At 41.6% G+C, this 26,663-nt stretch overlaps 1 protein-coding gene across 1 annotated transcript; it reads right to left on the reverse strand.

Moving 5' to 3' along the window:
- Positions 1-922: 922 nt before the first annotated feature.
- On the reverse strand, positions 923-26,236 carry EDAR (ectodysplasin A receptor). The gene is made up of 11 exons (XM_009980198.2): positions 26,174-26,236; positions 25,346-25,468; positions 24,057-24,238; positions 19,100-19,185; positions 8,593-8,679; positions 7,322-7,450; positions 7,160-7,234; positions 6,784-6,856; positions 5,667-5,826; positions 2,633-2,693; positions 923-1,242 (listed from the first exon to the last, which is right to left on the reverse strand). The coding sequence occupies exons 1-11, from the start codon at positions 26,222-26,224 to the stop codon at positions 923-925; spliced, it is 1,347 nt and encodes a 448-aa protein (XP_009978500.2). The 5' UTR covers positions 26,225-26,236.
- Between the last annotated feature and the right edge of the window lie 427 nt (positions 26,237-26,663).

Here is a 26,663-nt window from a genome sequence, read left to right on the forward strand (position 1 = left end):
TGGAATATGATTTGATCTATAGATGTCACTACTGAAAAAACACGTCTTTCATGGTAGCAGACGAGTTGTTTTCGTTGCTTGTTTTTTTGTAACGGCAAGGAAAAGAAGAGCTTGTTGCTCTCAACTTACAAGGAGCGACTGCCAACTTTTGCTACCCACTTGCTGACCAGCTTGTCCTGAGCAAGTCAGCAGTCTGAATTTACCATTTGTGAAATGTCAGTATGGACCAAGAGTGCATTTATTTGCATTTATGTACAGCGTTTTGAAGCACTTCAATCTGTAAGTTATGTTGACTCTTTTTTCATATAGTATAGCTAGTTGATCTGAGGACTGTGTGTATATACCCCTATGCACATACTTCTAGATGCAACAGACCCATAGTAAGTATAGAAAATGAAACTGGTTACATATTAAATGTGTTAGAGCCAATAGAGACGTACGTGCCTAATGTGTATTAATTGATACTGTAGCTGTGGTGCTGCTTTTGACTGTAACTATTAAACCGTTGAACAAAGCCCTAAGAGACAGGAATATTTCCAGAGAGCAATTCAATAGTTTTCTCGAAGGCCAGGCAGGACGGGTGTCAGCAGGGTTATCTGCACGTGTACTTGTACACAGACCGAAAAATGGACGTTTGCGTGTCCGCTTATTATCAGTAACGTGATCATTTTGTTTAATGACACGTTTCATTGTTTAATGACACGTTTCATACCAAGCTCCTTGGGAGATTTCTGCTCTTGTTTTGGTAGATGTGTAACTTCACTTCTTTTAGAAGTCGAAGAGAAGAGCTTCCTGTTGGTTACCGCGAGCGATGATGTAGAAGAAACATCAATGGTCTTTTGTCCAATGTCTTTTGACTCGGTTCTTGCTGGAATTGTGGTTCCTGTGGGTGATGTGGAAGTGCGGATGCCAGGCAGGCACGTCAGGATGTCCCTGCTGGTTCAGGAGCAGGCATTGCTTGGGCCCACTCCAGAATATCCGCGCACAAGGATTCGACAGCATCCAACCGCTCAATTTGCACCAGTTTGGTTAGCAGTTCTGGGATGCTGTAACCTGCGGTGCTGATGCGATCGAATAGCTGCATGCCGTCTGTCATGCCACCGATCTCATCTCTCTTCAGTCCAAAGCTCTCGGCGAGGTGACGCCATGTTTTCACTATGGCTTTTTCTGTGTTGTAGGTCGAGCTGAGCATTCGGCTGGTCTTCTCCAGGCAATCAAATGGCAGCTCCGTAGGGCTCAGACCTGCAAAGAAGTGAGGTGTTCATTGTCAGATGGCTCTGTACACGAGTCTTGACTATTCAAGACATTTATTAAAGTATAACAGTATATACCATTGGCAATAAGTACAGCTAAAGTCTTTAAGTGATGGTCCATGTCTAGCTCCAAAATTATTACTGCATATTACCAAATTACTTCTTCCTAGTGACAGTAGGTATAATATCTAGGGTAAAAAGTTGTCTGGGAAAGAAGTACTAGATGGGTCGTATGACTTCCCATGACGCTGTCCCTTCCTTCAACAATTTACTAGCTGTTAGAAAAAGTATATTGCAACCATAACCCTAGTGAGCAGCTCCATTAATGCATCTCTGCACGTCAGGCACAGTGTTTGCGCTCGAGAGACAGCTCTGACCCTTCCCTGAGTCTGTCACCAGCAGCTGCTGTAACATCTCTGTAATTGAAAGTTGCTCTTGTAGGAATGTGAGGAGTGAGGTGAAGCAACAATGCCAGATGCTTGCAAGCATAAAAGTCCCTGCAAGTGCTCGATTGTCATTACTATCACTGAATCTCTAGAGAGGATTTAATATTCACCCTGGGGGGAAAAGGCTATTTTTTCCTGGACAGTTTTTCTATGTATTCATGCTCACAGAATAGAGAATCAGCAGCTTCGTTTTTCCAAAACCAGTCTTTTGCTTCTGTAGTTTTCCTGCTTCATACTCAATAGCACTTATTTGGTGGGAGATAGAGCTTCCTGAACCAGAGAAAACTTGAAAGCATACACTTTGTGTGCTAGTGCGTGTGCAGTAAATGCAATCATGTCTTCTCTTCTGCAGGGAAATTAATTCATGTCTCTTCTGCAAAAACAGTCCAGACAGTCAAGTAGTAAAGAGGCTTAAAACACTAACTGACTTGGAAACCACTTTTTGTCGTGAGAAATGGAACAGCATTCAGAGAAGCAGAGTAGGTTGAGACTTGTGTCTGAAATACAGTCCTGACTCTCATCAAATCACACTTTCCTATTTGGAACTAATTGCTGTTATCCAAGGGACTAAACAAATAAATCAAACAGGCTTCTTCCAGAAAGGGCATGCGAGAGTGCTTCTCCACAACTTGGTCTGTGTGCGAGTCCCAGCACAACCCATCACTACCCTCCCTGCTCTCCATAGGAAAGAAGCCCATGCACACGCCTGAGAGAAGCTGGGGTGTGCTCCAGCCCAAGCCCAGCCTGGACAGTTCTGAGGTCAGGGAACCATGGGGCTTCCTGGTAAGTGACTATAAATCTGTCTACAGAGTGTCTTTTCTGGACTGGGACTTTCTCCTTTCCATAGGGAGGCAGAGGCCTTTCTTATTTTATAGCAAATACTTGCGATCTAATTTTATGCTGTTAGTATGGGTGCAAGTTTTGTACACTCACCTTCCGCAACGTCGCATACGTTAGCGTACACGTCAAGTATCTTTTTCCTTCGACTTTGAATCTAAATGAGAAGATTTTGATTTTGTTAATTTTTCAGTCATGGGAGTAAACAATTAGCAGACAGCAGTGGAAAACCTGTGGAAGATCCTAATTTCATGGTGCTAGGGGTTATCACATAATGTCCTCAAGGGTCCCCTTTGAAGACTGACAGAAAAGGACACAGCAATTATTCTGTGAAGCATAAACCTATTTCTGATTTCACTTTCCATTGCTAGAGATGTTTCTTTCCATCTTCTAGCTTTTTTTTAGATCAATTACTTTGCTGCTCCAAGTGTTTGTATATTTTATTTCTCTTTCAGACCGAAACAAACTCCTGACAATGAGGACAAAGTCAATACCACGCCTGTGGGCAATTAATGCACGCATGTCCCAGTAAACCAGGGCAGGACTGGCCACAGGGAATTAAATTCAGACTGAAATTGCCTTTTTCTAGTACCCTAAGAGGATTGTAGAGGAGGGGATCTTCCTTTCAGTCATTTGACATAGAACTGCCTAGTGCATTACTAATTAACTGATTTTTTTTTTCCATGATGTATTGCCTAGTCGAATCTGAAATATTTTACAGATAGATTGAAAAAAAAAAATAGATGGAGCTTTGGGCAGGGAAAATCTGAGGTCCAGGGTACTCGACAAGAAAGAAACTCAGACTGAAAACCTGACATTTTCCAAGCTGAAAATTGACATTTCGATATAATTTCATCTAGCAAAAATATTCTCAAGGTTTGGGTTTGGATTCAATGTGGAGTGAAAACAAATGTCAAAGTGTCACGAGTTCTCAGGGCCTGGAATTGTCATCTCTCTGGCAGCTCTCATTAGGACTGAGCTTTCTGAAAAGCTGTCTTTTTCATAGGACTCGAGCATTATCTCCACAAATTTGCCGCTTTCCACTGCAAACCAGGCTAGAAAAAAGCTCTGCTTTCACTATTTTGCTTTGTGGAAAGATTTTCCTTATTTTATTTGGGCCCTAAAGGGCAAGGCACTTGGATTAACAGACTTGCATCTGGCAAGCACAGAGTGGCCACACCACTGGAACGCAGCCTGTCTCACAGGTGTAGGTGCTGTGCAAACGTGTTGTATCGCAGGGCAATGCCATGCAGACACTGGTGTCGTTCACATATTCCTGGTATAATTTACATGTGCTTAATCGGTGGTGTTGCTGTCGTAGGCTTGGATTAGCTGTTTCAGAACCTTGCAAACAGGAAATTTTCTTTTAATGGGATTTATTAAAACTTCTCCTAAGCAAGCTATTGGATGCATATTTTCGTTCTCCTTTCATTTTTAGGGTAAAGAGGGAGGTTAAATAATTCCATGCCCATGCAGAATTATGCAGGATGCTCTTTCTACCAGAGGCAGGAGATGGGAGATTTATAAAGCCTATGCTGAAAGTGACCGGGTAAAGTTGAGCCTGTTGATCCTCCACGTGGTAGCTCATTGCATAATGGTTTTTGTTTTAACGAGGAAGGAGCAGACTTGGATAAGAGCAGGTGTTCAACTTTCTTTACCCTCATTCAACAGCTACTTAATACTCTTTCCTGTACTGGAAATGTTATTTAATCTCCAGCCTGAAGCAAATTACTTCTTTTCCAACTTCTGGCAACTGCCTTAATTGTGAAATCTTATGTATGGAGCAGAGGATCTTGAGGCAGTCTGCACTTTCATTGAAAACTCTGTCTTCAGCCTCATCAGCAGGCTTCAGTCCATGAGCAGCATGTTAGAATAGAAGGTCTGAAAGAAGTAGTTCACGCTTCAGATGTGCTTACGAGCTATCTATCTAAATCACTGTGACAAATGTATCTACTATATATGGTCTTTAGAAGGTAAGCCACTTCTTATTAAACGTTCTGATTTCATGCATACGCCACCTGTATTGTCCTATTTCAAGCCAGTGCATACAGGAGTATGGATATTTAAAGTTGGATACTTAGAGAGACTTCAGAAAATTGAATTTTAAAATGTGAGCATTGGAGTATTTTCAGATGGTCGTAACTGTCTAGAACTAGAAAAACATTTCTCTTATGCTGGGACTTTGTGTCTCTGGTCTCAGCTGAAAAATAAGCTATTTTAAAAAGTTTGATCTGAACCATCCCAACAATTTAAAACATGACAAGATGCATTTTCAAACCTTTTTATTCTTAAAAGCTACATGATGTTTGATATTAATGATGTGATTTCGTCCTAGGTATTGCCATTTTAAAATTATTTTTTAAGTACCAAAACCATAAAAAATACCTGAGCAGACACTTTCTTTTTAAGGATAGTTTCATGTCAATATAAACTAAAAAGTTGTGTGGGTGAAGTGTGGCCTTAAATATGCCTTGAAATACTCCAAGTGAGATAAAACACCCTGAGCGGTACACGCTCAGCAGGAAGAAGTGAAGGCCTTCCACAGCCAAACAAACAGTGGATTTACAGTGTCCTTCAGAGCACAGAAGTGATCTTCAAAGCACGTGTGTGTTTTTCAAAATTATACATGAAAACCAAGCACAACACCAGATATTATTGAAAAGTCTGTGGCATGGAAACACCGATGCTACCGGGTCAAGGCACCCAGATGCTACGCTGCCGTATGAAGCCAGCCATGCTGTTGCACTGCATTTCTGTCTTGGATTTTCCGTGGTAGATGTAGCAACAGGGTTAGTTATACTAGCATTAGTTATATTGAGCTTTTGCTGTTATTTGTTTTTTCTTTCTTTAGACTATAAAATATAATACTCAAAAAAGCAAAGTTATTATTCTTGTAGGAAATTTGGTTTTCAGCCCTGGCCAACCCATATATATATATATATATGTGCCATTATGCAAAGGAGATTCTGTAATAAATTTGTCTGGAGAAGCTCTTGTAAATTAGTTTGGTCTGTGCTATAATGCATTTTGGGGAAGTGATAGTTTGTACATCATTTTCTTAAAAAAAAAAACAAAACACAAAACAACACAGAAAGATCCTCTCAATTTTTAAATTTCAAAATAGCCTTACCCCAGTTGATTTATTGCTTGTAGAAGATTTATCTCTGGCCAAATGCACTAAGGATAACAAGCATCTCTCTGGCATTGCTTGCTTGTCGACTGCAGCTTCTTCATCACTATCCATACTACGACTTAAAAGTCGTTCATTCTCGGAAGATGCATCATTTTCACTGTAAAATGAGGGATACAGTTATCTTAGTGAAGTCTCTCATGAGTTGGCTCAAATCATCTCCTTTTTGCTATCCTAGAGTAATGGAATAAAAGTGTTTTCCATTTTTTAAAATGCCTCTCCTCTGAAATCCTGTGAATGCAACTGCATCCGCCTGCCTAGGGTGTATGTACAATGCCCACCAAGTTACAGAGTCATGCGTATCTTTCAAGAATTCTTTTACAGAGGGATTTTTCCACTAGGACAATGTTTAGCCCACCTTAATCGTGCTACCCAGCTGGGTCTGGCCACCAGGCAGACACAAGGTGAGGAAAATATCACACCATGCCACCCAGATGACGCAACGGATGGACAAGGGGTTTCCTTAAGACCCAGAACAGCTATTTTTGCTCCTCCAGCCTGAAAGTGAAGGGAAACCTTACTCAGGGCAGGTATGTGAGAGCAGCACTCAGATGCCAAAAAATGGACCTCTCAAAAGAGGAGATGGAGCCCTAAGAGCTGATGAACTGGTCACAGAGGGAGTGGGGAGGACACAGGTTTCTCTTCAGTAACGTCTGTCATCCTGTCTTAGAAACTGGAGAAGGAAAAGCCTGCTAAGGTATCTAGTCTTTTCCCTGCTGCAGCAAACTATGAGCATACTCATCTAATCCCAGTCCTCACTGTAAAAAGGCTGAAAGCACAGGGCAGCACAGGGCTCTGAGTGGGCTGTGACCTGGAGCACTTAGAGCTCAAGGGAAGGTTTTAAGATAAGGTGGGTGTTGTCACCTTAGCTCTGCTAGAAACTCTAACAGCTGCAACTTTCCCCTTGACAAGTTATTCCTTGGTCTGATAGACTTGAAAATCTTGGTGCTAATTACTTCTATTTTGTTCTTCATATATTCCTCTGGACCAGGACTCTTGGTGACCAAGTTCCTTCCCCACTTCAGGCAAACTGGACGTATGTTTATTTTTCACTCACCTTTTAACAGCCTTAGCTGGAGTTGCTGTAAGTTTTTCAAACTCTTCTTTCTCAGAGAATATCACAACATTATCTGTAGATCAACAATTAGAGAAATTTAAATTGGCAATGAGCTTCCAAATGAGTGTTTTGTCTCAAGAGCTGCTTCTGCTGGCAACCTTACTGCAAACAAAAATCTCTCTGCTACCTTTTGGATTGATATTGGAGGATTAAGTGACATTCTGGAAGTAGAAATACTATTATACACAATTCTTTAGTAAACTGATGTGGATTTTATACGATTCAAAGGAAAAATTGTAATTAAGAGAAATGCATTAAGAATATTTAAGCTCAATGTTGTCTTGGATAGAAAAAGCAAAACTAAAGCAACTTATACCTTGCACTTCTTTCTTCTCTTCTTGTGTGTTAGCCTGAGCTTCGACATTTTTTACTGAGTGGCTCTTGCAACAGGCTAGAATATAAAAATATAATATTAATTATTCTCAGATGCTATGTAAAAATAGCATTTTCAGATAGAATTTAATGTGCTGAACATTACCTTGAGCAGAAGGTTTTGTTTTCACAATGTAAAACATGATGATGAGGACAATGGCAATAGCCATTATAAAGATGGTAGACATTGCGATTATAAGAGCTGTAGCCAGATGTCCTTGTCCTGAAAGATCTGCTGAAATAAACACAAAAATATTTTCATAAAGGAGCAACTCAGGATCAGAGAATAGTTAACAGCTAGCAGTCTGCTCTACACTTACATTTTCCATACTCGTTTAGTTGATCTGACTCCTGGTTACTTGTTAAGCATTGAAAAACTTAGTGTTATACCTCAAAGGAAAATTAACAGCTTTTCAAAAACATTACATTTATGCTGCAATAACCAGTTAACAGTATTCATAAAAATATTTGATGACATGATCCATCAGATACAAAGGTGTAGGAAATTATATTATCTGTTAATAATACAGGAAGCTATATGTAAGCAAGAGTAGCAACTTTCCTAACACTGTATTCTGTGAAATACATTGAATAGGAAAAAAAAAAAAACAACACCAATTCAGAGGAGAGTTAAAATGACTACTGATAACCATGGCTGCCTCAAAAACTTTGCAGTAAAAAGGAGAACACAATGCATATATGGAAGACTGATGTTTTTCTAACTAAGACTTAAAATGCAGCATGGCTAGAAGGTGAATTTGAAATTATGTATATTAAAAGGTATTCAGAAGCAGAATTTGGATGCAAAAGACTAGAACTGAAAAGCCACAAAAGGATGCAGAAAATGACAGATATGCTAAAATGCATGAAAACTTTAATTTTTCTGAAAACACAATCCTCACAATCATGTTTCCAGACAATACCAGGAAGATGTGCATTGTCAGTACCTCATTAACTGCATTTTCCCTGTTGTGTCTTCTGAAGTTCACATATTTTTAAAACCTAATAATCATGCTGGAGAACTGTTTATGTTAGCTCAATAAGAGACTGGCCATATTTTTGCATTAAATTATTTTCACCAGTCTGAGGTAAGCTTTGCTGAGGCACAGTGCCATTTCTGTATGGCTACAAATAACAAGCTAAATTTATTGCTGACTACTAAGTACAGTTCAAACCCATTTTAAGTCCATCTGACTAAAACAGTGGTGCTGATTAACCAAGAAATAAAAATTCATTCTGCATTATTTTTAATAGTTTTAAAAATCTGGAAATAGTGGCAATGAAAGTCATGATAGATATGCTTAGTTTGGCTGCATTTTATTGATGCTATTTTCAAAGCAAACAGCTGCTAAATTAAATCTGTGAATGCATTCTTACCTTTGTGAGCATGCTGGTAAGGCGAGAAAGTGCTTGTGCCAGAGGTACTTGGGAAAATGGCTGAAATGCCAGAGGTAGCCCCCGCACCTGCAATATAAACAGAAATGCCATAAACTTCCACAGTTACTTCCTTCAGTCGAAGCAATAGCTTGGCCCAAGTAAACAGAGCCTTTGCTTAGCTTGATTGTATTTCTATCATGTTGAAAATCATAAAATCATAGGATCATAGAATGGTTTGGGTTGGAAGGGACCTTAAAGATCACCTAGTTCCAACCTATTCCAGTGCCTCACTACCCTCAGAGTGAAGCAGTTCTTCCTTATATCTAATCTAAATCTGCCCTCTTTCAGTTTAAAGCCATTGCCCCTTGTCCCATCACTACACGCCCTTGTAAAAAGTCTCTCTCCAGCTTTCTTGTAGGTCCCTTTAGGTACTGGAAGGCTGCTGGAAGGTCTCCCCAGAGCCTTCTCTTCTGCAGGCTGAACAGCCCCAACTTTCTCAGCCTGTCTTAATTATGTTACAGAGTACATTTTTGCACAGCGTCTAGAGGAAGGGGAAAAAGTCAAAGCTCTGAACAGTTATGAACTTAGAAGAAAGCCAAGCATCTTTAGACACACACACAGGGCCAACTGTTATATAGAGATTCCCATATTACAGATCTGTCCTGGGTAGCAGAAAGTCTTCCAAGATCCAGTTGATGACTCAAACCATTTACAACCCCCACTCCATTATTTACAAGTGCAGACCCCAAGTCCCAGACGGTAGATTCACCAAATTAGTGCTTCTCATATGCATCCTTCACTAGCAGAACCACTGTGAAACTCTGATAGTATGCAAACCTTCATGACCCCACAAGAAAACCTAAGAAAGGTGACAAATAATAGTGCTGAATGCTTTTCTGTTCCATGGAGCTGTACTGCCATAAAAGGGAATAATAGAATATCCTGTAATCCAGCTGGGCAGCACATTTCTTATAATTCCCCTGCCAGTCCAAATCTATATTCTAGGGAGGGGGAAAATCCACAAAAACAGTGAAATTAATAACTTAAAGGAATACTCAATGCAGGCAGAGGCGTGAGATTGTCCAATAGGGGTTTTCCATGTCTAAATTCTGTGGTTAAGTTTAAAAGTTAGTAGTAATCTTTCAGATGGTGTCATACACGAAGTTTTCAAAGCAGTAAACCAAGTCATAAGTTAACATATTTTGACAATACCAGGCAATACTGGATATTATTGGGAATAAGGCTGCTGATGGGACCTATATAGGATGGTGTTGGCATAGCAGTCCAAAACAGAATAAACCATTAGAGTTGGGAGAAAACATTCTCAAATAATCTTTAATATCATTGGTAAGCAGGTAATGCAAACAGCTACTATCAACAGACAGTGAAAAACATCTTCTGTCTTGGAGGGGGTATGAAACCTTTCCTGCTTTGTATTAACTGTCTACGGAAACGGTCCACTGAGAACTGAATTCAGCAGACCTAAAGGCAAAAGACTGTCCCAGTCACCTGGTAAGGTGCACACAGAACATGGCTCCACAAGCTAGTTTGGTAACTAGAGTAGCTGAGAACTAACCGTGCCGTTCTTTTGACCTAGTAAATATCACATGAAATTAAACCCACCAGGTAACCTTGACAGGAAATTAAGTGGTCTGGAACGGTCTGAGAAATGTTTCGTGGTTAAGAACAAAGCAATATACATGTTCTTCAAATTAAGAGAAATGTTTTCAAAAAAGAAAAAAGAAGTATTACCTAACATAAAATGTGGTTCCATGTAGTGAATGAGAAACCTGCACTCTTAAAGTGGCCACAAAGTATGAGTTGCAGATGTCTTCCAAAGAAATTTTCTTTAACAATGGTAAAACTTCTTTCAAACCTCATTTGTTGGAAGGAAATGGATTTATTTATTAAAATCAGGTTTTTTTCCAAACTGAAGAAGTGTTTTAATAAAGTTTTAAATACACTAATTTGTTAATTGAGGTGCTTTTCATATTATGTAAATGACAGGCAGCTTACATCAGTCTTGCCTCTGCTCCCCTCTCTGTGACAGACTTCCTTCTAAGAGGAATTAGTTATGAGCTCCAGAAACTGCAATATAGCAGTAGAGCATCTAGGTGTCAGGAGTTGAAGATGTCATCTGCAGGTAGTGGAGATTAAAGACAGGTAATTTGTTAAATTTTCAGCAATTCTTCACACAACTGAAGTGAATCACCCTCGGTCTTGACCTATATACTTATCGTGGCTGGGCAACAGAGGAAATTTACTAAATGGTCAACACTCTAACCCGACACCCTCCTTCATGTTCACAGCTACCAGGATTATGCCTATTCTTGCAGTCCCTCTGGCAAATCCAACTACAGTCAATTGCAATTCTGCGCAGCCCTTGCGAGCTGCAACAAGTCCACAATAGCTTTTCTCACACCACCTTTCAGGTAATGCAGGCAAGCCGTGCTGCTTTGTCTGCTTGGAGCTTATCTAACAAGCTTCAGCTCGTCTCCTCCATAAGCAAGTTTTATCAAACTCTCCTCTCTCTCTTTTCCTTCATCTGAACTATGTAGTCATTGAAGTATTTCTGCCTAATCAATCTTTCAATTGTTTGGTATTGTTAACCTCATGTTTTTCATCTGTCTGTGAAAGGAAGTAGAGCCTTCCAAGGTGGGAAGTCACGCAGCAGCACATAGCACAAGAACGGTGAGGAGGAAAGTCATCCATCCTTCATTCGGCATCATCATCACGCTTCACCCAACTCTACCCCACATCAGGATATGGTGTGTTGCCCACACTGTGCAGGCACACACACACACATACACAAACCCCTCCCATGCACGAGAGTGAGCACCTTCAGCTCCAGAGCCTACGTGCAGGAATTTTTTTGCATGGGAATGGGGTGACCTCGTTTGTTCTGTAGTGCCTGTCATGGCAAAATCAAGGCTGGTGCTAGAATATGATGGCATTTTTACATATGCCTAGGTGGGAGTTAGTCGTTATGCATATTTTAAGTCCATTATAAAATTTAATAATTTGGCATATTCATTATGAGCCAAGATTTTCCTTTAGATGTGGCTTAGAAGAAAGTGCCAATCCATGCACCTGCACTACAAGAGGAACCAAAAATGCCAGTTTCTGCAGAAGTTCAGTTCATATGGTTTTCGTGTGAGCAAAAAGAAACAGACCTTGTAGCTGCTGCTTTTTCCCAGTTCAGCAGTACACCATAACTGCAATGTCAGTTGTTCCTGAGCACATCCCACTCTGCAGCCCAACCACATTCTTAATTCTGGTTCCAATATAGATGACACTTACATAATCTATAAAGACTTAGATCTTAGATACAGCTCCAGCAGAGATATCCTAAGGTGCTACAGCGCAACATATGGAAACAACCAAAAAAAGACTGATGGCTGTAATATAGCTGTGCAAGAGAGTGGTTTATATTCCTAGACACCTGTAAGTAATATTGTAGGAATGTGATAAAGACATTAGGAAAGAAGTTTATCACTGAAGTTTGGTCAGCTTTTGCATTAGAAATGTTTTCATTCAAAAATTGTAATTTAGTTATAACTTTCTTGGAGTCTAAATACAATTTCATTCAAAAACATACTTATTGTTTGAAAGAACAATTGGATTTGTATTGTCATTTGAATATTTGGGTTTTTTAACTGAAAAGATAGCTTTAACTTAAATTGCCGTGCAGTCAGCCTTTTGTCCTCACAGTGAACAAACACTGGGAAATAAAATAATTTTTTTTTCTTCCAAAGAACCTTTCTGCTTTATGTAACAGGACCATTACAGTTGTTCATGTGTCTCAAGACAGATTAACAATAAGAAGTGATGAACAAAACTACCAAATTTGTGAAAGGAGGAGAGCTCAGGGAGAGGAGACTTCACCAACACACCCCTTTGCAAGTGTTTGTGAGTGAATAAAAGCTGGTGCAGTAGGAGACCACATGTGCTCCTGACATATGTTGCTGGTGGTGTCAGCTTACTGGTCCCTGCACAGGACTGCTGCTCATGGCTAGCAACGGCTTTTTTTGAGGTTTATGTAAAACTTAATGACATATTATAAAAATACTCAAATTGTGTGTACAACAGACTATCAGAGTGATCCTGAAACAAGAAGCATTTTAAAAATGTCTTTGTTTATATATGTATCTATTTCTTGCCATTGAGCACAGCTTGCTTTCTTCTGATGCACCCCTCTTCTCACAGCCATGGTCCATTTATGAATGGCAGCGCATACTCGTCACTGCCAGCCGAGCTGCTAGTGCTAGCACTGAGACTGTTTTATGGCAGCAAAGTAAGATAAAGCACACATGCAAAAAAATAACTAGCAACCTGGAATATGAGATGAAAAATAAATTATATTGAGTTGAAATTCAATAAAGGTAGACAGTTTATGGCTGACAAAGTAATTGAAAACTGGATTATAACTAAACCTAGTCATAAATAAAGACCCAGATATTTAGAAAGCAGAGGTCAGAATTTTCAGATTAATGTAAATCTGCATCCAGGTGCTTGCATGGAAGATTTGGTTTCAAACTTAAGGAAGCAACACTTCATACAGAAACCCCGTGCACTTGGAAAGCCACGGAAGCTGAAGCAGCAGTCAAACCCAAGCCACTCTCTCAGGTGTCTACATATGACTTTAGTAATCAAACATTAACCAACTCCAAAAATATTGCATATTACTTGTGTAAATATCTGTAACAGAAGAGATTGTCCTAGATAATGGAGGATCACCTGACTGCTTTTTACTTTACTGCCTTTTCTTTTCAGGAGACATACAGAATACTGTAAGGCAGGTTACTCTAATGTTTCCTGGAGCCACAGGTACACACATCAGTTAGTGTAGGTAGTTATTAAACCAGGAAGAGCATGAAGTAAATTGATTCCTGAGATCGAATCTTCTAAAAATGGTGGTAGAAAAGTTCTTTCAGACTTTTATTTTAGATCTGGTCATTCTCACTGTAAGTAACCACTACTGTTCAGATACATAAAAGGAAATATTTTATGCTGTTTTGCATACGTTAATGTCTTTAACTCTTCTATTTCTCTCTCCTTTCATTTTGCCAGGGCAGGGAAGTGATGATGACTAAAGGCTGCGTGGCAATAACATTGCAGTTTTGTTGAGGATTTACTGGGAGCTGTAACCAGTGCACAGTACTGGAAGGTCAGAGGCACGAGCTTTACGAGTTAAGCCTACCTCCAGGAATTCAGTGTTACCACCTCTTTCTCTGTGCAACACAAAAGGGATAATTGCCATTTAAATCTTGCTATGGTGACTTCAGAGCGTTGGAAAGAAGAGGAGGACTCGCAATGAGCCGCTCTCCCCTTTCCCCTGCGCCTTGGTGGCCAGGCTGCACAGGTGAAGGAAGGCTGCAGCTCCACAGGTTTTGCAGCTCGTGAGCCCAGGCAGAACGATGCTACAGAAACCTGCAACATTTCCCATGGGCAGGCGGTGTCCATCATGGAAGCTGCAGCTCCGGCACAGGTAGAAACATTAAAGTCTTCAGAGTTTTACTTTTCAGAAGAGCTGCACTGGGACCAGAGCCCTCCTGAGTGATACCTGGGCCCAGCTTTCCCAGCAGTTGAAGACAGCAAACCCCATATTTGCTTCTTAGATCCCTCCACTTGAAGGTTTAAGGCTGAGCCTGGCCAATTTTGTCCTAAGATTAGGTTCCTTTCCTAATATAGACAAACCCTAAGGGGATGAGAATTAGGCCATACCACCAGTGAACAGCAAAGCACTGCCTTCAATATTTCTCCTATTCCACATGTGAAGAGGAATAGGGTGTTCAGAGATCAAACGACTGAGGGGAAAAAAAAGTTTGTTAGCTCCAGCTAACAAGCCTATTCATTTGTAAGCATAATTCGAAACAGAAGGAAAATAAAAAGTCCTGATGTTGATCATATTATGAAAGGACAAAACTGGCAGGGAAAGAAAATTAGTGATATTACAAAGAATGGAGAGTTAAAATAAAAATCTCTAAAAGAATTATTTTTCACCAATACAAGTGGTTTTGGCATTAGGCTTGTTTGTATTAAGCGTTTCAATTAAGGAGACTGAGTTCTCAGTCTTCAGTACATGGGTATGGACGTAACCCCCTCATTATAGCTTGTCACACAAAGTCGTCAGCCTGTTAGTCAATTGTTCCATCTCATCTGCTTAGTTGTTTTTCAAGTTTCAATGATACAACAATAAAAATTATCTTTTATGTTTCTAGATGCTATTCGTTCTCTGGTAATTAAAAAAAAACTTGACTACATTTGTTTTCCTTTGTTGTTTTTCTTTTTTTTTCCTCTTTTTTTGTTTGATTTTCCTAAGCCACTATTCATAGGTGTAAGACTTAAAAATTTACACAGGTCAATTATTGCATCTGTTTTCATTTATACGAGCAGTAAAAAAGGTGAGAGGAAATAAGAGTATTCCTATGCACACATATGAATATATACAGTAGATTAAGAAGAAAACCCTTAATCAGTTGCAGAAGTTCTCAAGATCAATAATTTTTGAGTGGAAAAGGATTTGCATATTTGATGTAATTGTGTAAATACAACTTCAAACTAAATGTTTTTCAAGTTTTTGTAGTGGGGTTTGATTTTGTTTTCCTTTATCATTTTTGAACTGGAGTGGCAAATATCAAAGTTTGGAAAGAAGAGCAAAGTTAATATACAGAAATTGATAGAGAATTGCAGCTGCTAAAAACCACAACCTCTTCCAGCAGTAACTGTACCTCTACCAGAGAAACTCCGTGTAGGTTAAAACCTTCTGTCTTTTACATATAATTTTACATTGGATAAAAGAAAAAAACCACAACAAAAACACTCTACGTAGTCAGAGGCCTCAAGTGACTCTAATTCCAGAGGTGTCGACAGAAAATCCAGCATCATTGACTGTGGGAAGCCACATCTTAAAGTGGTTTGGTGCTCATTACCTTCATTCTTTGACTTGCATAGGAAACCTGCCTTCCCTACTTTTTGCAGTGCTGCTATTTATCACAGAGGTATCATATCCCAATTTAGTGTCAGCAAGGGGCACTGAAGGCTCGTGATCTGCTTCATGCACAGCTGAATGTCTCACACCTTTAATGTTTTGGCATCGTGCTTCTCTGTGCCTAGCAGACCAGTCCTGAGCCTCTGACACAGTAGACTTGAGGGAGCTGCACGCTGAGAGCCCAGAATTCTTACACAGGTGTTTCACAGTGCACAAGATATGAAAAATTGCAGTCTTTACCATGACGTTCACCTTTTTCCCTTTCTCTCCCAGTAAGAAAAAGCTTTCCTGCTACACAACACTCATCCTTATGCTCACATCTGCATAGCCCCTTCCCCTATGTGCCCACTGCCCAGAAGTTGCTGCGGAAGCCCGGTATGCCCCCCAGACTGCAGAACACTAGTGCTCCCATCCTTCAGTCCAGAGAGAGAGTTTCAACACTGTAAAATGGTGATACATCTACCTCAATTAAATCTCTGACCTCTGTGAAATGTCCCCCTCTCCACCCCTTCTTTTCCATGTTACTTGTGCTATTTACGTCTCAAGGGGAAAAAAAAAAAAAAAAGGTGACACAGGCCCATCGGGAATTTCTGTCTCAATTCCAGTCCTTTTTACACTAATATTTCCAGATGCTGGGACATGAGGCGTTCGTCTTTTTCCCTCAACCATTTCAAGGTTTATTGACTGTGTAGGAGATGAAAGTCACACATCAGGCTCTTGGAGTCAAAAGCTATTTGTTTATCCTTTGATCAAACCCAAATACTTTTCTGCCAGATAAAAAGTATCATCAGGCAAATTCTTCGAGCAGGTTTCCGTACAGCAGCGCACACACCCTGCTTCACTCTTCTTCTGGCCCTCTACAACATGCAGGCCAGGGGCTTCCTCAGAAAGGTATTTTGCCAGCCAGGGAGAGCACCACTGTCCTCCAATCCTGTGTTAGATCTAACAAAGGAGTGAAATGTGATTTATCTGCCCTCATTTTTCTGTCTAGAAGTGTAAGGCCAGACCTTGTTGCCTCCAGCTTCTTATTTTTGAGTAATTTGCCATCCTTGTTTCCTTCCAACCCCTTGGGTCACCTTTCTCCAGCATGTGCACTATGCAGGAGCGTTTGAAGAAAAGGAGGTCTAGGGGAGAGGCACCCTTTGAGTGTGGGTTTTAGGCTCCTGAACGCTGCTCAATGTTATTTTGAAGTGTCAAGAAAGGAATGGAAGATTCCTGGGACATTTTGAGTTCTCATTCTGGGCCCTCCACCATAACAGCCAGTCAATAAACAGAAGTTGTTCTGCACAGAGGAACCATTCCTACCAAAGAGCCGATATTATCCTTCACACAACAGAAAATGCATGCTTGCACTAAGGTTATGTGCTCAGAGCGTAGCACTTAGATGAGTTTGGAATGAGCGAACCTCAGACAATTATGCAGTTGTGCAGCACTGACTTGTCAACTTTTCTTTGCTCCGACTGGTGTAATCTGATGACAGTGAAATATGCGATAAAGATTATTTTCCATCTGAAAATTACGGCCTATGAATTAGGGAACTTCAGTTCCAAACAGGGTCCAGAGGTTCAGACATCACAAACCAAATTACCTGAGCTTAGTGATTTGAGAGATTTGGATTTTAAGAAGCTTTCACACTTTTTGAACACTTGTAATCAGACGGTTGGTTTCATAGACTTGATTAAAATGGTAATGTTTACTCTTTCTAGGACTAATGTTTTCTCCTACATTAGTACTCAGTCAATTTGTTGGTTTATGCATCTGCCTAAATTTCTCCCAAAGATAATATATATTTACTCTTGTGTTTGTCAAGTTAAAAATCGCACGTGGCTAATCAGTTGTGCAACTTATACTTTCCTCACAGAACTAAGCACGTTATATACAGTACCTGTCAGATATCCTATAAAAGACAAAGATTTGGTTTTGAATTGTGTACCAGAAGCTGCAACATCTTCCGGTAGTTCCTTGCCAAATCAGCAAGATACAATACGTTTGATACCACTAAAAACCCATTTCAACATGTGTTTGAGACAGACCATCAGAGCTGAGGAAGTGATTCATTTCTGGCTATCAGCTAGCAGCAGGCACGGTTGTAATCCTGTCAACGGGGCGGCCAGCCTGCACATGCATGAGAAGGTGTGTCCCCTTCTTTCCTCTTACCAGGTACCCTCATCTCCCACTGAGACTCCTAATCTCGTGTTTTCACTTACCTCTCCATCTTCTTCCCATACCTTACCTTCAGGTCCTCCTGAGCACCCTCACCTCACCTCCTAATACAGACCTTATCTCACCAAAATCACGCTCACCCTGCCCTCGTCTGCTCCCTCTTTCTCAGGCAGGAATGGGTGGGCTTCTGCAGCCAAGCGAGCTGAGGGACTGTACAGCAGACCAGCCACTTTGCACGCAGACACTTCAGGGAGAAGCCTCTACCCGGTGGTTACAGCTCACCAGGAGCTCTGCGAGGTGGTAAAATTATCTCCTGGCTCATCCAAGCTCTTGCACTTTAGGAAAGGTGATAGCTGTTAATGACCTATCCTCCTTTGAAGTGCCTGGCGAAGCACCAATGATACACAGTTCAGCAGCATCTAAACTCAGTAATTGCTATTTATGTACACAAATGCTCAAGGACCTTTGCGTCAACTCTGCTTTCAAATCGAGAACACGGACAGAATTTTGTTTTTAGATGCATCAGGTTTCTCTGGGGACTGCCCATTTTTGTCTGTTTATTATTTCTTTTTAAAGCTTTTTCTTCTTCTCTGCTCCAGACTCTCTGAGGGGGTGTTGAAGTAATTTGATCATTCAGAGAGAACCTCATTTCTCATTTTTTCTTTTCTTTTTCTCACTTTCTTTACCCTCTAAAGGAGAAAGCAGTTTTTCTGAGGGGTTGCCTCTGCATTACAGTGCTGGTGTGTGGCTCTCCCTCCTCTCTGTGGCATGAGGATGAGTGAGCCATTGCACATATGCTGCACACAAACAAACAGGTATTGCTAGGGTCTCACACACACACATACATGTTTTTTCAATTACCAACATACAGCTTCTTTTGTCAATGAAATCTACAGAATTAGCTCTCTTATCAGCGCTACCACATGCCAACGTCTACGCTTGTATCATTTTGAAATCAAAGGGTATGAAAAGGTGTGATGCACTTTTACCAGGATCTACAAAGTGTCCCATGTTTTCTTCATAGTTGAACTGAAAGTAAATTCAAAAAATACATGGATTTGTGACTTCTTGTACCTGCTGGTTAGGTAACCATAATAAGTCCTGCATGGGATGTCTTAACAGATGAAAACTGGAGCATAGCTGAACAACCTAAAATCAAAGGTTCTGATCTCTCTCCAAACGTTCAGCATTTGCTCCCTTTGGTAGCAAGGCTGGTTGGAAGCAGAAATTGCTTTACTGGAAACGGACTTATTGTTTGAACATAATAATCATCGCTGAAAAGTTTCATATTGAGCTTCCAGATGATTCCAAGTCAAAACCAGATGAAATGCACAGAAATTGCAGAACACTTACATTCCTTGGTGTTAGGAGGCGCCAACAAGCATGAGTAGCAAACCATCCCGTATATGTTGCGAGGTCTGTTTTCCAGCATGTAGTAACTGAAATGAAGGGCAAGATGAGGCGAAACAGTGTAAATTAATATGCTACAACTGAGCATGGTTCAGCAGTAACCAATTATACTGAGATAAAATCGTTTTTTTTTTAAAAAAAAGCTTTTATAAGCAATTCAATACAAAGATTATTCTTTTTTTAAAACTGCCTGAATAGAAATAGTGTTTCTCTTCTTCCTTTCCCCCTAAAAGGCAATTAATCAGCCATCAAGCCTACATGACAAGAAGCAGTATCATTGCCTAAAACAACATTATCCTCCCTGCTGAGTTCAAGCTGCAGTTTACAGCATGCCCTGAAATAAGATTTTTCAAAATAAGGAAACATTATTTTTTGAAGAAGTAATCTTTCAGGCAAGACCACCAGTTGGATATGGTGGGCTATTTTTTTTTTCTTAAACACCACAAGAATAATCTCCTTAATGTTAGAGCCAAATATTAGCCAAATCAGAATAAAAAATACAGGAAAACATCGCCCTTACAGGGACAGTCAGATTAGGGTTTTACAGGATTTTTTTTTTTTTACTTCTTTGTTGTTTAGTTTATAAGTTAGTCCTTGATAGTAGAATTACAGCACAAAGGAAAGAATTTCATGATTTGAACTTCTGGCCTGGTAAATTAGTGTTGAAATAAGATAATTAGTTATGCAAGAATTGGATCCACAGACAATCTAATGAGTAAATTACATCAAAATCATACACAGTTGATGTTATGGATATGTCTTTACAAACCACTTCTAAATCACTGCAAATTTTAATGAAAAAATGAATAAATTCTATCCTATGTAGACAGGTACTCAACATCAGAAGCACTTTACACAGTGAGGAATCTGTTTTCTGCTCTCATGTACCTGTCTATGTGTGTGTAGTATGTGTTTTCTGGAAAATTCATGCATTGTTAGGCAATTACCTCTGAAACGGTCCATGAAAATCAGTTGGTCATTAATGAACGACCCACTCTACAAATAAGGGATATAGATCCAGGAAATGAAGTACACAGGGAAGCAAATGAGGGAACAGGGGCAGGAGATACCTCAGAGAGCAGGTAAATTGAACATGGTTCCTCCTTTCTTTCTTACTGGTTTTAAAAGATTTGCCCTCCCTCTTCCCTCCAAATGTCTCTTGTGCCCCATCTGCCACTCTACCCTTCTCTCAGGAGCAAAACTTCATCTTTCCTCTTCTATAGGGGGCCTGTGTAACGTCAGCTTGCGAAGCAGTTAATAAATAAGCAGGAAATGACTGCCAAACCACAAAAAAAAAAAGAGTGGCAGGGCAAAGATACATATAAATCTATAAAGAAAAACACAGGACAGTTAGGATCCACAGTCTAACAGCCACAGTGGTTTAGGAACGACAAACAGCCCTTCCGACAGCTAATTAAATCAAGCTAGTGGAATATTCCTTGGTTTTCACCACAATACAGAATGGTAGAAGACGCGTAAAGAAAGCTGAAGAGGATGCTCACAGTGAGCAACTGTTCACCCACGTGAGATGGAAGCTCTGCAGCTTCAAACATTAATGATTCACCCCTATGAAGTACTGGCAACAGATCTGTGTTTCTGGCTACTTTACAATGCACCAAATATAAAAGGCGATGTTGGAAATATCTGATCTCTCTATATCGCCAACTATGGAGAAGAAGGGGTCCAGTAATGAAATAAGGAATTTTCGTGGTGTTACTCTTCCACTGGGAGACTCATTCTTTCCCTTTCCTTAGAACCTGTCAAGCTCAGGTTTTGAAGTGTTATAGGAAAAGTCCAAGAGTAAAGGCTAGACCAAAGAGCGGATTTAAATGTTTTCCTGCTTAACAGCATGGTGGTTTATCTCGGGCTGACCTTGGTCGTGTCATGTCACACTCAGGGACTTGGCCCCAGGTTTAGGACTATCCTCCTGCAGGAACCAGGGCACCTAGGACCAAGAGGGGCCTGTTCTCAGCAGGGACAGTCTGCAGAGAGACAACAGGAGGTGATGTGCACACAGGTGGAGGTATCCACTGCCTTATCCAGAACTGCAAGGAGGGACTTTATTTAATTAGAAATCCACTGGGCAGACATTTTCATTCAAAAAACAGAGGAAAGAGCTCACTCCTTCTTTTACAACACCTCAGAGAAGATCATTGAATCTGGATTTGCTGTAACCATATACAAACACATCAAAAGGGGAAGTGTCAGTAGCAAAGGCAACTCTGACTACATTTTAAAACAAAATAATCCATTTGCAATTCCATCTTGTGAGGAGACCAGAGAGTTGCTCTGAGCTGAAAATAGGTGCTGGGACAGCATGAGGGAGCCTTATCAGATACGCTTGCCCTGTTCTTACTCCTCCATGAATTTCCACTTACAGCCACTACTGAAGATAGACAACCAGGTGAGAGGGACCCTTGCTCTGACTGGCTGTGGCTGCTCCTAGTTGGTTGTGATCTCAGTCACACTACAGGAGCACCTAATGGATCATCCCATTGAGGGAAACAATGGGATGATTGTTGCACCTAATTTCCAAATTTTTGACCTGTCCTCTACAATGATGGAAGAGCTTCTGGGCAGGAGCAGAGGACGAAGCCTGCAGTGTCCCAGGAGGTTAGGTCTAGGTACCTCCAGAGTTCACTGGCAGTTGCACTTCGGTCTTGAGGATCACAGCTTCGGAGCTAAGCCTTTAAATTCTTCCCTGGTCAGAGTCTTCAATCCTTTTTATGAGCATGACAAATAGCATTATTCCTATTTTATATGGAAGGGAACCTGGACACAGAGAAGCAGTGGATGACCCGTGCTTTTGTACCAAAGGTCTCCTTCTTCTCTAAAACTGATCATCAGTAATAGTGAAAAAAATATCAGGAAAAATGTATAATTATCCAGCACCTATTTTAAAGCAAATGATAGAGGAAGGCACTTGTAGCCCTTGGGGGAAGGTTGCCAGTTCAGTGGTGTTTTGTCCAAAAGCTTTTGGTCAGAATGTGCCCAACGCTCATCTTTTCCTCAGGCTGCTTTACTGAGCTGGTGAAAAACAGCAAGGGGATGCGATGTCCCTACATTTAGATGGCTGCATGTGGACTGTTACCTCGGGAAGGTCTGCAGCACGCTACGGAAGCACAGTCCTCTGAAAATGGAAACCTTAATTTTTCCCTCTCATTGACTCAGAGACTCTTTGAGGTTTACTGCCCAGGCAAGGGAGCGCTCTGCCAGCTGCCACTCGCCGAGGTCCCTGTGCCACTGGGGGCAATGAGAAAGGGTGGCTGGTCGGTCGGCACTGCTCGCCAGCTCTCTGCTCTGACGCAAGGGCTCTGTGCTTCCCTCACCATTGCACAGGAGCAACATCTGGGGTGTCTAAGTCACATGAGGAGTCAAGGCAACTGCAGAGCTTGTTTTAGCCCATATTTAATTTACCTTGAGAACTTCATTTCTTCAAGCTCAGAGTAAGAGGGTGTTTCTCCTGAACTGCTGGCTTTGCCAAACTATCCCAGGACCTGACAGTCACAAGCGGAGTGGCACACAGCCAGACTCCGGCAGGCCAGTTTCTGCTACAGGTTACACCTGTGCAAACACGGTGTTTGGAGATTACTCCCCAAGCACCAGCTGTGCAAGCTGATTATCTTCAGCCAGCACCCCATTCCCACCTGGGTGACCTCATCAGTCCTGGCAAAATTGCAAAACAGCAACTGCGGCCACTATTTAACTTTCTTGCTCTTTATGATGTATGAGGGGAAGTCAAGAGGGAGCTCTTTTCAAATCACATCATCAGTTTGCTTGGCTGGCAGCTAGACAATTCCTTCTTATTATTTGTAAACTGTGAAAATTTCACACAGACTCACTGATAGAATAAACCTGGAAGCTTGCAGGGCCTCTTTAACAGGGTTTCCTGTGCTATAAGTAGTGTGGGTTATACATTGCCCGTAAACGGCACAAAAGCCAAATGTCAGTAGGAATTACTCTTGAAACCAAAGAGGCACGCTGGCAGAAACTGAAAAGGTATGTAGGGTGAGATTGTGTTTTAGAGTATTTACTTACCCCACAAAAAAAAATTATGAGAAAGCAAATGTGTGCTTGTGTTTCAGTCTTTAAAAGGTAATATGGTCAAGAATCTATTACTAATATATTCAGTGTAGCAATTGCTTTCTCACCATTACTATCGGAATTATACTGAGCATAAGAGACCATTAAAACGATGGACTTACTTAATAAACAGCCCCTTCAGCCAGCCCTGGAGCTTGTTTTGACTCTGAACGACAGCACACACACCACATTAGCAGCTCTTTAGACCCCTTTCTGTTGGCTAGAAAGGACCCTGAGAGACGAAAATGCCTTGGTAAATCTCACCTAACAGCTATGTTAGCTAATGCTGTCAACTACTGACAAATTTGCCAGCTGGTCACATCTGGAGAGAAGATTTTTTATGTCCCTAAGCACGCCACAGTGCCAGCACGGACCCTACAGGGTATCCAAGGCATCTCTTCATGGAGCTCGTTTGTAGGATGCAAGACTCACAAGGTGGCCTTCTGAAGCCACAGCTGGAGACCAAGCTGGATTTCTTAGAATGTCTAAAATGGCACTGCACACCTATGACTGGGTACATGAGCTGTCCCCTTTCCACTTCCAGTAAAAGAAGAAATTTCAGTGTCTCTAGTTGTTCCCAATAGCTGTTTCTTCAGTGAGATTTCAGTAAGATTAACGACATCTTCTGTTATACTAAATTCACCCATGCTTTTGAAACATTTAAACGTACTGTTCTAGCAGAGGCTGAAAAGCATAGTTCACCAATATTGTCTCTACAGTCAGCTGGGATATGGAGAGAGGTTGTCAGAGATGTTGACATTAAAAAACTGTTTTGCAGTGCTTTGGGTAGAGCAAAGGTCCGCGGTTAAATCCTTACCCTGGGAGACAAGGACCACACTCCGCATCATTCTCCTGATCACCAGGTGTCATGACCGTGGCTCGAAAAAAACCCTCACAGTCTTTGTGCCGCCTGCATATCTGGTAACCTCCTCTGGAAAACTTCTCCGAAGGGCACGGGATGCAGCCGTAGTCCTCATCTTTGGTCCCATATCCACATGTCTGCAACAACATAAAGTCACTGAAAAGCAGGCTCGTGCTGCACACCGCCTTCTAGCAAAAGGGAACGTTCATATCCTGACCCGTCGGCTTTGCAGCACATCATTGTATCAAGGGAAAACAATTTTTTGTTTGGTCCCTTAGTATCTGTCCTAAAAAGGCTGTAGAGGGATTCAAGGGCCCAGCATGCTGTGTCCTGGAGAGGGAAAAGGGGAACTGGAGCATTGTACCCCTGGAAAGTGGCCCCCCATAACTAGTCATATCATCTTCCAGCAAGTCATGGAAGTGAATTTCAGCTGCTGCTCGGATAGAAAGTGAACAGAAAATTGAAAAGTAGAGAAGAAAACTACAGAGGAAACATGGCCGCAGTAGAGATATCAGCGATCTCATTTTTGTCCTTGGAGAGGCCAGAAGAACATCACAAAAGACAATGTTTGTATGAGATTTCGTAACCCCTGAACTCGCATGTCCCAGCTGAACGTTACGCTTAGATTAAATAAAACTAAAACCAACTGGTTATTATTCAAGTGTACTTGTTCAGGACTACCAACTGCGTGAAATTCTTGCAATAGGATGTTTATCCCATTAAAACCAAACAGGATTCAGCCATTTATTTTTTAATAAGCAACAATTATCTGCTGTAAATCAAATGGTTACTTAGGAACCATAATTTAAAACGTTGCAGAAGCATCCAAGTTCCTCTAGTGCCAAAATATCTTAGCGGGAGAGCAAAATTAAATTCCCCATGTGGGGGGCCAGTGAGCACGCCAGACTAACCAATTTATCACATCACGCCGCAACGGCAGCGTCAGAATTTAAATACCTATTGAGATGAGAACGGATTGGCAGAGACTGTGTGTGAAACTTCTACCTCACGACTTTTATGATATCACTTTTAACAGGCTGCTCCCGGGATGCGGTGTACCGGCGTGCACACGTGCGGTGCCTCGCTCCCATGACACGCTCGCAGGTGTGAGCGCTCCCACTTAAGCATCTCTGTCCCTCCCTGTCTTCTCTCCTATCCATACGTCAGTGCCACGCAACAAAGCGTTTGTTTTTGCGTTTGGTGCTCAATATGTGCCCCCCTACCAGCAGAAAAGTTGAAATTACCATGTAAGGCTCCTCGCCTGGCTCGCACTTGGGGCAGTCGTGGCACATGCCAGTGGTCTGGTTGTAGTATTCGTTCTCGCCGCAGTTGGAGTATTCGGCACTGGCGGAGTACACTAGGGAGACCTGTTGCCAGAGAGCATCCCGGAGCACCGTCACTTCCATTGCCTTCATGCCCCCGTGCCTCGCCCCCTCCCCTTGCCCAGCTGCTGTGGCTCAGAAGGCGGCAGGTCCGGCGTTGCAGCGAGAAACACCCCTACTGCTCAGAAACAGAAGTGGTGCTGCTACACAGCACAGGAGCAGACACAGTTTTGAACAACCTGGTCCTGCTAGGAGCTTCTCAGGGCACTGACATTTGTGCTTGTTGTCATTCCTCGAAACGCCAAAGGCTGTGATTCCTGACCTATTAATTGTCACGGTTTCCTGTGCATCAGACGCTTGAATATGTACCCTCACCCCTTCCAGCTCTAACGAGCCTTCATAAAAGTGACTGCAAGGGACAATTATAACAACCTGAGATAACGAGCTGCCTTGAGTCTCAACTATGATAGAGCTGTGCTTCACGTGACACCCAGGCTAATTGGTTCTTCCAGCACCTTCTGTCTCTACCCCATCCCAGGTCTTTATCCTTCCCCCTCCTCCCTAGCAGCCTCACTCTAAGCAGCACATGCCCACGTGTTTTAATGGATGGAAAACAATCACTGCATTGGGATTCAATCCCTAACCCATCTATAGCTGTGCCGTGACAACCCAGAGATGTTTGCAAAGACCCAAGCAGAATGCAGTTATCTTTGCAGGCTGGAGACACTCTATATGCACATAAATACCTACCACCAGAAAAGGGAACACGTGAGTCCATTTACGTTCACCCAGGTGAGCCATGCTCTCTTGATATTTTACCTGAAAAGACAGAATCGGTGATTGTTTATGAACACGAGTAAATATTTGTGTGTGTTGCCAAAATAAGAACAGAAGGGCTCATAAGCAGAACAGAGGTCACGTGGGAGCGATGCCCGGAGGCCTATAGAAAGAGAGGAGGAGATGTGCACGTGCGCTTAGACACACGCACACGCTACACACCCTTACTGCACAGCTCTTTCCTCTCTTTCAGAAGACCAATGGCAACAGGGAGCCCGGTATTGCCATCTTTGTAAAAATCTGCCAAAGTTGAGGAAACAGGTCAGAGCCCCGGCACTTCTCAGGTTGCTGAGAAATCCTCCCACGGAGGAACTGAGGGCTATGTCTTGACCGCTGAACAGCAGAGGGCCAGGGATCAGTAGCCTGGCTTGTGTCCACACCACTTAGTGCTTCACTTTGCTAG

Source organism: Tauraco erythrolophus, chromosome 1 (genome assembly GCF_009769465.1).
Source record: "Tauraco erythrolophus isolate bTauEry1 chromosome 1, bTauEry1.pri, whole genome shotgun sequence".
NCBI classification, from domain to species: Eukaryota; Metazoa; Chordata; class Aves; order Musophagiformes; family Musophagidae; genus Tauraco; species Tauraco erythrolophus.